The sequence below is a fragment of the Diabrotica undecimpunctata genome, chromosome 3 (assembly GCF_040954645.1).
Source record: "Diabrotica undecimpunctata isolate CICGRU chromosome 3, icDiaUnde3, whole genome shotgun sequence".
Lineage (NCBI taxonomy): Eukaryota > Metazoa > Arthropoda > Insecta > Coleoptera > Chrysomelidae > Diabrotica > Diabrotica undecimpunctata.
The window spans coordinates 82,568,148-82,581,656 of NC_092805.1; the positions used below are offsets into that span (position 1 = coordinate 82,568,148).

Genomic DNA, 13,509 nt, shown 5'->3' on the forward strand with positions numbered 1-13,509 from the left:
CCAGTAAAATAAAACAAGATAATGGAATATCTTTTGTTATTTCTGCAATTTTAGTACCTATATTAAAATGACCAACAGATGTTAAGATGTGTAGTATGAACTACACTGCATACTTTTGAAGTGGATATTTTGATTATCCCTATATATTTTGTTTTAAAAGATTAGTTAATTATTTTTGTAGAGTATTGGCAAAAATTCATTTTTCCTTTTCCTTAAAGGCTTTTTGTTGAAGCAATATTCAAAAATAATCTTTTATTTGGATATTCGTTAAAAAATATTTTGTTATAAAGTTCAAATTTTATACAATTTTATTAAGTTCTAACAAGTGACTACTTATCATTACTACATTATCCAATATCTAGTTATGTATTAAGCTAGATAAAGCACTAGATAAAGATTAAAGTACGTTTATTGACGTTTCAATTTCCACTTCAGAAATCATTCTCAAAATACAAACATTTAGTAAATTAAACAAATTTTGTTTTTTTGTTACTTAGTGAAAAATTCTTCTAATTTAATTTTATCTGACTCATCTATATTGACAATTCAGACATACATTATACATTTTAAAGTAGACGACTTTAAAATGATATTGCCAATATTGTTGAGTTGCGTTCCTGGGACGACTTTACTTATAAGATAGTTCATTCGATTACATGAAATCAACTTTAACTTGGGAATATCCGTCAGAAAAGATCATAACATGTAATTCGTCTTTAAAAAGACAAATATATGCTATGATGACAGTAAAATTCACCTATTAGTGATTCCATAGTAAATTATAAGGGAAAAACCAGGAAAAGAAACCTTATAATACTATCCCGACATGGTAAGTATTTGATTGTGCATTTAGTTTACCTTCAATAAACACCAAATTCCGATTTTATATGTTTGTTATTTAAAAAACATAAATGATGTATCCTCTTTATGTTACTGACTTACCAATACTGGTATTTTCCTTTTAATAACTTCCTCTTTCAATATGGGTAACCAGATCCTACTACATTCTGCCGAGGAATTCGCGACACAATTGGTCTCATTTAGCATAATTAGAGCCGCTTCTTTGATTTTTCTCTTTTTACCATCCGTTTCTTTTAGGACTATATTTGAATCATCAAATTGAACCCTATGTTCATTATCCCATGCGTTTTTACATATTTGAAATCTATCAAATTCTCTATTTTTAATATAGGATTGATGTTCACTTATTCTAACATTTAATGGCCTTGATGTTTCACCTAAATAAAACTGTTCACATTCACAAGGTATTTTATAAACGCAATTCCTTGTCCTTTCTTGTTCATTGTTAGGTTTGGTTTTGGACAAAATAGATCTCAACGTGTTTGTTGTTTTGAATGTTGTTGAAATGTTGAATTTATTTCCTATCCTTTTAAGCTTTTCCGATAATCCTTTTATGTATGGTATTGTTATTTTCCTCGTATTATTCCTTGTATATGCTGTAGGATCTCGTTCTAAGTTGTTTTGTTCTATTTGATCGATTGTTGATATTATAGATCCTACAGCATATACAAGGAATAATATGAGGAAAATAACAATACCATACAAAAAAGGATTATCGGAAAAGCTTAAAAGGATAGGAAATAAATTCAACATTTCAACAACATTCAAAACAACAAACACGTTGAGATCTATTTTGTCCAAAACCAAACCTAACAATGAACAAGAAAGGACAAGGAATTGCGTTTATAAAATACCTTGTGAATGTCATCAGTTTTATTTAGGTGAAACATCAAGGCCATTAAATGTTAGAATAAGTGAACGTCAATCCTATTTTAAAAATAGAGAATTTGATAGATCTCAAATATGTAAACACGCATGGCATAATGAACATAGGGTTCAATGGAATGATTCAAATATAGTCCTAAAAGAAACGGATGGTAAAAAGAGAAAAATCAAAGAAGCGGCTCTAATTATGCTAAATGATACCAATTGTGTCGCGAATTCCTCTGCAGAATGTAGTAGGATCTGGTTACCTGGAAGTAAAGTCGTCTCAAGAACGCAACTTAACAATATTGACAATATCATTTTAAAGTCGTCTACTTTAAAATGCATAATGTATGTCTGAATTGTCAATATAGATGAGTCAGATAAAATTAAATTAGAAGAATTTTTCAATAACTAACAAAAAAAACAAAATTTGGTGGAAATTGAAACGTCAATAAACGTACTTTAACCTTTAAAAAAAAATCTAGATAAAGACTTTCTTGAAAAAACTTGGTTGCCATAGTTGCTTTTTGTCAACTTGGTAATCACAATAAACAAGAAGAAATGTTTAATGTTTCTTAAAGTATGGTTAGTTGATCTTAGAATTATTTCCAGAAAACTTTTATGACTAGTATAGGACACAGAGATGGTAGAGAATGAGGTATCTCCAAAATACAGGACCAATTAATTATTAAGACAGCTAGAAGAAATTGTACATTATCAGCTTCTAAGTTTCCAGGTCATACTAGCATTCATCTAATTTTGCCAGTTAAAAAGGGCTAACAGTGTTAATTGTTAGTGTTTGGGATACAGTGAATCACCACTAGTAAAGTAAAGTTCATGTAACCTTCTGGCTAAGGTCTAGTGTTAGGGTTTTCACGTCGCGCAAGCGCCTCAAAATCACTTAACGACTACTTCCGTAGCCGGGACCGATGGCTTTACGTGTCCTCCGAAGCACGGTGTCAGCTCAGTTAAATTAGAAATTGAAAATTTTGTTGGTGCCGGGGTTTGAACCCGGGCCCTCCAGCTTGTTAAGCCAGTAACATAGCCACTGAGCTATGACTGCCACTTTTACTTTACTACTGGACTGCAGCATAATGGCAGAACTGTTTTATTGACAACAGACGAGTCTAGATTTATCTTTGCCTATTCTAAGTGGGAGGAAAATGGAATGCAAATGCAATGGAGCAAATAAAATCTGACTCCAGATTTTTGGAGGAGGATCAGTTACTATCTGGGGTATAATTTATTTTGAGCAGAGAACTGAGCTATTTATTTATAACCCCCAGTCAGGTATAATTGGAGAACTTTCTGAGACATTAAGAGATGAAAAAGTAAGATTTTGAAAAAAAAAACAGTTGACACAAAACAAAAAAAACATATGACCAGTAGTTCTTGGCTTGTCTAGGCAATATATTAAAGAGGAAGAGGTTCTACAAGATATTTAATGAAAGATTCACCAATCAAATATGCGATATTTTTGCTTTTTTTATAAATTCTATTTGAAAGAATTTTCATGTTACAATTTGTTTAAGGCAATAATTTTGGATTTATTTTGGATAAATCTAACTATCCACTTCAAAAATAGCTCAGTGTAATATCTTCCTTTATTGAATTATTTATATATAGTTATAACAAAGTTTAAAAAACTGGATTTTTATATCATATCATATTGGTCTTACTTACTGACTTTAACAGATTCTGACATATCACATTTATACAAATGATACAAAAAGTTGTGAAACTCATACTTTAAGATCAATTTGTAATTATAAAAAAAAACAAATTTTACAATCAAAATACCAACCTGGAAAGAAATAACACTCAACGAAGAATTCTAACCAGGATGAAACTGCAGCAGCTATGTACTGTGGGCTGTGGTTTAAGACAAAGGAGTCAGTAGATACAAATTTAGGTTGGACTAGCCCTATAGCTATAAATTCACTAAAATGGAAGAATGACATCACACACATGTAACTCCCAAAGATTTGTATATGGGATGGAACTACTAATTTAACAAATATCCCTAGGGCAAAGACATAGCCTAAGAATGCAGCTCTAACAGCAATCTAAAAACAAAACATAATTAATTGTACTGATTTATAAAATATCTATGGTAAAAGAACAACTATCATCATCATTGCCTTTGCCTTTATCTCTATGTGGGGTTAGCTTACCTAATTACATTTCTCTATAAGTTTCTATCTTGGGTAATATCAATTCCCTCCTTTAATGATGTCCTGTCTAAACATCTCTCTCCAGATCTTCTATTCCTTCCACTCCCACTCCTCCCAGAAACTTGTAAATCAGCAATTCTTCATATTGGGTGATAAAGGTAAAGTTCATGTAACATTCTGGCTAAGGTCTAGTTTTATGGTTTTCAGTAAGTATTGTATGGTTTTCAGCAGGGACACAAGCATCCCTAACATGACCTAACAACTATTTAAATAGCTAGAACCAACAGCTTTACATGCCCCCAAAGCAGGGTGGAGGCTCAGTTACATTAGAAATCGAAAATTTTGTCAGTGCAGGGGTTTGAACCTTAATTAAATAAACCCAATTAATTTAAATTTCATTTAATTTAATTGGGTGTATATGTTGAACATGCCCGAACTCTCTTATCCTATGATCTCTCATTTTGGAATCAATTTTATCATAATTTTATCCATTTTTCTCATTCAGTGTTTCCTTCCAACATTACATCAACAGCATACATTAAGCACCATGGAATGTTACCCTGTAGTTTCCCTGTTATCTGATCCTACACTAATGAGAATAAATAGTTTATCAGTCTCCCACACTTGTCCTAACACTAGTTCTTCTCGAGGAACTCTATCACATGCTTTCCCAAGATCAATAAATACCATATTTGTGTTTGTTTCTTTATTCCTATATTTTTTTCATCAGCTGCCTTATAATGAAAATTGCATTTGTTGTTAATCTGCCTTGCATAGAACCAAACCAACTATCAGATATTTCAGTTTCTTCATGTATCTGTCTATCAAGTAGTCTCCCCATATTTTCATGATGTGACTAAGAAGTTTCATAGCTGTATAGTTTGAGCATTTTTGGATATCTCTCTGGCCAGAGAAGGCACTTCTGAGCCATTAATTGGCCTGGAATCTTGCTTTGAGGTTGCAAAAACACACAAAACAGCAGCCATTAACAAATAGGTGCAATAAAACTCTTTGGAATGGTGGTAAAGTGCACCAGCACAAAAACAGACTAAGAGTTCATTAAAGGACATTCAGCTAAATTTACAGCTGACTTAATGACCCACAAAAGAGACTGTGAGAGTAATAGTAGGGCTGCTGACTGGACATTGTAGGCTCAATAAGCATTTGAGTCATATGGGCTTGACTGAAGAGGATACTTGTTAGTTTTATCTAGAAGAGAAAACTGCTCTTCACATCTTATATTAGTGTGAGTGCCTCACAAGGCTTCACTATCTAGAACTTGGAGAGGAAAAACCAAAAGCATCAGTCTATATAAAAAGGCCCCTCTCAAGGCTATGGATGCTCATTAAGAAAATAGGGCTGGATGAGGCACTTTTAGTGACAAATAGAAGTACCATAAAAGTTGCAGTGTATCAGGCAGAGATTGTAATGTATGTTTATATAGAAAACTCTCTGTGTTTTATTCTACCATACTTAGTATTTTAGAGCTCTTCTCAACTATATGTTATAATTTGCTAAGTGTCATGATGTTTTTTGTTATTCTTTTCGAAGTTGGTTGTTCTTATTACTTTAGAGTGAAGTTTATTTGACAAATATGGAATAACTTTGAACATACTATGTGCTTTAATAAGTCTTCCCATGTTGTCTTCCCATTTTTATGCTTATTTAATTTTATACTTCTTTATCCATTAGTTTGTGAGGTGATAATATTGTTCTTGTTCTCTAATTTTTAATTTGCATTTTGTATGATTTATAATAATATTAACACAGCATGACTCTTATTATTTGTCCCTTTTTTTGGAGTAACCTCACTGATTTTTGCATATTGTAACTAGTAGATATGTAAAATATAGATGATATATCTGCAAAAACCTACAAAAATATTGTGCAAAAAATACTATTTTGTATTTATGGGCCATTGTATCCTCACATACATATCTGAAGAAATTGTTCAAAGTAATTTTTGCTATATTCTTAATCAGCTGAAATAACACAAAATAGGATCAGCAAAATTGTATCTCCAACTTAATTAAGACTAAGTTAACATGAGCTACAATGAATATCCCCAAAAATGTTTGTTGGGTTTTGGTGATTCAACAGCAGGATTTACTGAAAAAGTAAGTTTTTAATGTCAATAGTTGGATTGGTTTTTTGTATTATCTTCCTATTCTATAAATTTGTTTTTATATATTCCATCTGAACAACTTTGTATACCTATCTAGGTTTGTATTGTTTTTACTATGTCCTTTTTGGGAATCTGACAATGTCTTTAGCCATTGTTAGATCTTACACGCTCCATTACTTATAAATAATTAGTTATGATATTTTTAATAATTCCTTCATTATAAAATCATGATAAATAGTTGTAAAGCTAATTTACTTTAATAATTTTTTAAAACTTGTATTTTGTAAATAGCTTCTGATCAAGAGGCAACCCTTAAAAAAGGTAGTTTCAATTTTTCAAAACTGTTATATAGATAAGAAAATAAATCTTAAATAAGATAAGAAATTAGCTTCATATTGAACTGCCTGTGTGATGTTGCTCGGAATTCCACTTTGGCATTCTTGTAGATTATAATTTGTTGACTTATGCATTTAAATTCCGTAATGGGACAAAAAAGTATTGATAAAACTATTTGTAAAATTATAGTTTAGATCTACAAAAAAAAGAACTTACTTGAAATGGAAAATATCTCCTGAAGAACACTTTAACTAATATAAAATCTAGAACGCCGGCGGCAGAAAACATCAAAACATTTATCCAAAGGTGTATAATACTATAATAGATTTGTACGAAAGCTACAACTGCTACTAACACGAAGGATAGAAAGAAGCTTTTGAGCCCTATTTGAACTTGAATACAAACCATTTTTGTTCAAATATTTTAAATAAATATGTTCTATTCACAAGTTATCATTCACTTAAAAACTCATTTCTAGATGTAGCTACATTGATTTTGTGCTATTTTTAATCGGTATTTCATTTATATGTTTATTTTTGAAAATGAAAAATGCATCAGGTAAACATACTGAAATAGAAAATTTACTAAGATTAAATAGTCAAGTCAAAATATTGACAAATGTGTCAAAGTAAAAGTAGTTCAAATGATTCGTATGCCTTCTTCTTAATCATAGTATCATGCCTTCTAAGTAATTTACTTACCACAATATGTGACTGTGCAGGAATTGGCTGTATACAAATACAAAGAAGTCAGCGAAAAGTTTGATTTCATTTAATTGGTAAATGATTATGGATATTTAATATCGTATCGTATCGTTATATATTATATTATTTATCTATGTTATATATCGTAAAAAAATTTATCGGGAAAAATAAAAAATCCGAAATAATATTCTAATAAAATCGAATTTTTCTTTAATTTTTAGAATAATAAATAATACATTATTGAATTTTATATTCTAATTTAAACATTGATAACACAATTCGTAAAATTAAGCAATGGCATAGATTATGAAGTTTGGTTTTCGTAATAATGAGTAAAGTCCGTGTCAGACGGTCAAATATTTGATCAATAGTTTGAGCAAACTGACGTAATGACGTCATAATTACAGTTTGTTCAAATTTTAAAAATCTACCTGTCACACGATCATTCAAATTTGATCAAATTGAAGTCTGTCAAGGAAATTAATTGTCTTTTTTGCTTATTTTATTATAGTTACTTGGACTTTATCTACGATTCTAATTTTTCTTATACACAAAGAAAATAAATAGGGTGAAAGAATTTTTATAATAATATGGATGTTTGACATTATATAAACAGCTTCTTTCTCGTATAAATCAATTATGTAGAAACTTTTTCCTGGCTGCAAGATATTTTAACTTTTTATTTTTATTTTATAACAAAATAGGAAGACAAATAAACCACACACTGTCAACCAAAGAAAAAAAGGAAATTAATTTAAATACGTTATGTCTAACTGCTGATTGTCATTTGACTTTAGATATTTTTCGACCAATCAAAATTAAAGTTTGATCAAACTGACCTTGAAAATAGAAGATCCTCTATTTTTAGCGGATTTGATCAAACCATCGAGCAAAAAGACAAAAGAGGAAATCTAATCGTTATGAAAAGGCGACCAAAAAAGTGGCCTCTGATGGCGGACATATCCGGAAATGCAAATGCGCCAAATTTAAATTTTCCGACACTTATTAACAGTAGCTATAAAATAGTTTTCAGAATGTGTCTTAGACGAGAAAATTTTAATTAAATATTAACGATAACAGTCTAAAATGTGAAACAATTGTTAAAAAACTTCAATATAAATAAGATTTCATGTGACAGTTGGACAGTTTCATGTGACAAATAATAACATAACCCAACTAAATTTGATTTCTTAAACCAGGAAAGACTCTCTTTCCTTGTTTAATTTGGCCTCTTAAGATGGCACTTCCTGTCTAACAATATTTTTGCCCCCACTACCTTTACATTCCCTCTTTTGTCTTTTTGCTCGATGGATCAAACTCAGGAGGTGACGTCATATGCTGTCAATTTTTTGGTTTGATCAAACTAGTTTGATCAAACATTTGACCGTCTGACACGGACTTAAGACTTTAAATGTATTTAAAATAATTTACTCCAGTCGTCAGAGACGAAAATATCACTCAACCTCTAAAAATTATACCAACAATCAGAATTTTGCTGAGAATGCCAATTTTGGGACCCCAAAAAAGTTTGCCACTCCTACCTCGGACTTCTCCCTAAAACAAAATGGAAAACATCGATTTGCCAAAAATCTGTACGTCGTAGAAAAAAAAAGTGTTTCAAACAAGAAATGTAGCTGAGATTTTGGAAAAAAATGTTTACTAAAGTTCATTCGTTTAGCAAATTCCCATCTGACAACAGACGCACGTGTTGATATTCGCCGTCTCATTTGTCAAGAGGCTATTAAATATAATTTATTGCCTTAAGCCACACAGATTCTCATGTTACAGATCCAAACTTGCCAGCATGTTTAAATTCAAATTGTATCGTGTTGATTTTTAAGTTAATATATTGTGTTATATTTATGTTATAGTTATTGTTAAGTTATTTACTGGTCGTGTTATTTTTTAGAGTTTAGTTTAATTGTGATTTAATAATTAAATTTCAAGAAATTCTTACACTAATAGTTTCAAAAGTAAATATTTTTAAAAATCATATGATATACATCAGTACGACCCTGTTTGGCTTTCACGTGCTTCTGTTGGCAATTGGGAATATGTAAAATGAATGTGGTATAGCACTTTATCTGTAGAATGAACCATTCTCTCAGAAACACTGCTTGAAGCGGCCGGTAATTTTAAATGACAGTTACGCGCGCGAAATAAATTTTTTAAATAAAATTTTTATCAACTCGACGATAAAAATTCGATATCTTTTGATCAGAGTGTCTTATCTACAAAAATCAAAGTGCGTTCTAAACGCTGATTTATAAACTTTACGTTAGCGTTGCGCTGGCGTTCGCCGTGGACGGCGCTAGCTATCATATACTGCATTTATAAACTTTCGGTTGGCGTTAAAGATAATTTCTAATCTTACATTTTTGATTTGTTATTATTATTTTTGCTTGAAAATTAATACAATGGAAAATGAAAATGCTCGACCTTTGTTAGGTGCAGTGGCACTTATACACGATACAAAAATAAAAAACTGGAATACATAGCAATTTTTTAAATATGTATACCAGGATGCAGGTTCCAGTATTTGAAAAATTACTGCAAATGGTAAAACCAAAAATAAATGTAAACTATCGCTCTGATGGAATTTATAATATATAGGGAATATAAACTAAATTATCTAAACTATTTCACTTTATAAACACGTGGAAATATAAACATAAACAAATAATTTAGTTTGATTTGTTTGACAAACCTTGTCAATTTTTCGGTATCGCTATTGGCTGCGATGGCAAAGATACAGTTTTTTTTTTGTTCTGTGACTACAACCACAGAAGGTTTGGTGTATTCTGTGCTACAACGGCCAACGGCAAAAGATAAAGTTGGTTCATCTTGAACGGAACCGAACGCCAACGCCAACGGCGAACGATGTTTATAAATAGACATATGAGTTTTCCATTTGACCATGTTGTAACGCGAATGTCAGCACCAGCGCCAACGCCTACGTAAAGTTTATAAATCAGCCTTAAAGGTGAAGATTGCATATATTGTATGCATTTTTTGTACTAGCAGGTTATGAAGGTAGGTAGAAGTTTGGTACTATCATTTGGGATGACCTCAGCGGAGCTGTTTCGCAGAGCAGTCAACAAAACCATGATAGCCTTGATGATCGCCAACATCCGGACCGGATAAGGCACTGAAGAAGAAGAAGGTTATGAAGGTAGTACAACTCAACCTTAACCATTGTGATGATGCACACGACAAAGCTGTCATCTTGTCCTGTGGCAAGTTACCTTTCCAGAATGTGGTTAAGAACACAGAAGCTGGCTTGGTAATGGCAAAGGTAGACGGTATCCATTTCTATAGTTGCTATGCTCCACCTAGTCTCCTATATACTCAGTGAGTTTACTGACTTTATCGATCGACTGAGTATGCAAAACAACATTTTCCCGTGGCGCTAGCCTGAGACTTCAACACCTGGGCAGTGGATTGCGACAGCAAGAAAACTAATGTGGGGCAAAGTTTTATTAGAGGCTTGGCAACGCTAGACGTTGTCTTGCTTAACAGTGGTGATACAGCTACATTTACTAGAGGAAGAGCAAGTTTCATTGTGGATCTCACTTTTATCAGCACCTGTCTCGTTAAGGAGAACTGTTCTTGGAAGGAAAGAATACCTATTGGATACTTGTACAGTCAGTGATCATAATGCGTTATTATGGGAAGTACATATTAAAAAGAGTACCGGAAGCAGACATACGCGAACTAATACAGTTAGTTGGAGGGTAAAATCTTTGGATCCAGTTGTCTTTACAGTAGCTTTAGATGGCGACCCAATCGCCGCTGTAGACGCTGAGAATAAGACTGAGAAACTGGCAAAAAGAGTAGTAGTCGCAAGTAGGTATGTCCCGAAAAAGCGGCACAAACTAACGTTTACCGGTACACTGGTGTAATGACCACATATAAGTGATCTACGTAAATAGTGCCTAAAAATCAGAAAAGCTTTTCAGCGTGGCTGGGGACAACAAAACTCTGCAGATCCAGTAACAGAGTACAAGAACGCCCGCAGAAGACTAAATAAGGCAATCAAAGACAGCAAAAGGCAATGCTGGATGGAATTTATCAACGAGGTGGAGAATGATCCATGGAGCAGGCCGTATAAGGTGGTCATGACTCACATGAAAAGCCATTTAATGCCAACACCTACGTGCCCTCAGCTTCTAGAGAAGATTGTTACTACGCTTTTCCCACAACAAAACTTTAATCATCATCAACAAATCATCATGGTACTTTCCCACAGATTTGGAAGTAACAAAGATTGGAGCTTCTCCCAAAATTGGAGCAATTGGAGATTCTTCTTCCCACGTTCGACATCATCTTCGATAGAATCTGCCAGTGGATGAACACAGTTAATTTAAAACTAGCAAAACTAGCTTTCGGTATTTGGGAGTACTGATTGATGCCAGACTCAGCTTCAAGCAGCAAGTAGAATATGTCAGTGCTAATACGTCCCTAGTAAGAGCAGCCTTGTCACGGCTAATGCCGAATTTTGGTGGCCCAAATCAAAGCAGGAGGAAGTTATTGTCGGTAGTCACGTCGGTATTAACATACTGAATATCGATTTTAGCTGACATCCTTGGAACCCAGGAATCACCGAGAAAGTCACGCATCAGTATATCGTTTGAGCGCTTTGAGAGTTGCAGCGCATTTTGCACATTATCTGAGGATGCAATATACGTCATAGCCGAAATGTTACCCATTGGAGTACTAGCTGAAGAAAGGAAGACCCGTTATCAGCAAAGGGAGTCAACTACATCTACATTGTGCCGAGATGAACTTAGAAGAGAACGGCAAAACAGCATTGATCGATGGCAATTACAGGGGGATTCCGTAACAATGGACAGGTGGACGCATTGTGTTATACCACAGCTGAATTCTCCAGAGTGCCCATCCTGTCTCGGGGTCAGTGAAGATGCGGAACACGTGTTCTTCGTGTGTCCTCGTTTCACTTGCTGCACAATACCCTAGACGCAGTTATCAAACAGAAAATTCGACAAAAGACCATAGTAGAAGAAATGCTTTCATCGAAGATAATCAGGGGAATCAATTGGGATGCAATCAGCACATTCGCGATGGAAGTCCTCCAGGATCTTCTCCGCATTGAAAGGAACCGAGCTGAAAATAGAGACTCTTAGAAGGAGAGAAGCAATGGCTTCAACAACATAAAGGAAGAGCAATAGCTAGATCCTCTCCCCGTGTAGTAATACCTTAAGGTAGTACCGTGGGGAAAACAGATGCAGAAAAAGTGTTCCGGTCTTATTCGGTATTGTATTGTAATATACGAGTCCTACATACTTGGCAGTACATCCAGTCCTGATGATACGTAAAAGTATTTCCAATCCAAAAAAAAACGAAATTTCGGCCTCACCTAGCTTCATCAGATGTTGGGGCTGAATACAAAATCATACTCGAAATACCAACAAATTTCTCAACTATTTCCCATTCAAGTGGTTAGCGTACAAAGGTAGCATCTACTTTGACGGCCATGAATAGACACAATGTAATAATATTGTTTTCTGTCCTTTGCGCTATACGAAATGTATAAAGGTTTACATCTAGCAAAAGCTTGTTGTCGGTTCGATGCATTAAAGACAGTATATGGCGTATGAGCACAATTTGTCAGTCTGTCGCGTTTAATTTGGTAATCAAGACAGCGTTATGACGTCATTTCGCCCTCCCATGGCTTCATTAGACGCTGGGACTGAATAAAAATCAAACTCGAAAGACCAACAAATATCTTCTGTTTCGCTTTTGTAACAACTTTTTTATGTATTGTATAAATGAAACCTACTCTCCAGTCCTCTGACATTTCCTCATTGTTCCAGATGTCGCACAGCAACTAATGAAGGGAACAGACACTGACTTCTTTAGTTGCTCTAATGGAGGTTGACGATGACTTCTGCAAAGTTCTGTATCCTGTGTTTTTCTTATTATTGTTTGGAGGTCTAGTCCTGTCCAATCCTTGATGTTACGCAGCCAGGTCATTTGTCGTCTGCCAGAACCACGCTTTCCTTCCATTATTAGTTGGAAGAACTTATATCTTCTATGTCTGAATATATCTACAAGATAAGATGTTTTCCGTTTCAAAACTTCTTAATTTCTAACATGGTCAGTCCATGTAATTTTTAGAACGCGGCGGAATATCCACATATGTTTTCCAGACGTCGTAACGAGCTAATTGTCAGCTTCCAGGATTCCATGCCATATACGATACTGCGTATATACAATTTTATCATGCCATATCGTAGAGATCAAACTCTCAATTGGAGAAAAATTGACTCATTTTTAGAAATGCGTTTCTGGTCTGATCTATTCTACATTTTACTCCTTATTATGAGCCCCTATTTTCATCTATTCAGCATCCTAGATATTTAAACTTTCCCTGAACAATATAAGATAAACTGATAACACTGTCATTTTTGCAGAGTCTGGA

General features: G+C 33.6%; 1 protein-coding gene across 1 annotated transcript in view; it reads right to left on the reverse strand.

The window, feature by feature from the left end:
* Positions 1-6,979, reverse strand: part of Icmt (isoprenylcysteine carboxylmethyltransferase ste14) — a 68,878-nt gene extending 61,899 nt beyond the window's left edge. The window contains exons 1-2 of the mRNA XM_072526150.1: positions 6,580-6,979; positions 3,533-3,794 (exon numbers count right to left, since the gene is read on the reverse strand). Of these exons, the coding sequence (XP_072382251.1) occupies positions 3,533-3,794; positions 6,580-6,771 (454 nt within the window). The 5' untranslated portion in view covers positions 6,772-6,979. The remainder of the gene's footprint in view (positions 1-3,532; positions 3,795-6,579) is intronic.
* Between the last annotated feature and the right edge of the window lie 6,530 nt (positions 6,980-13,509).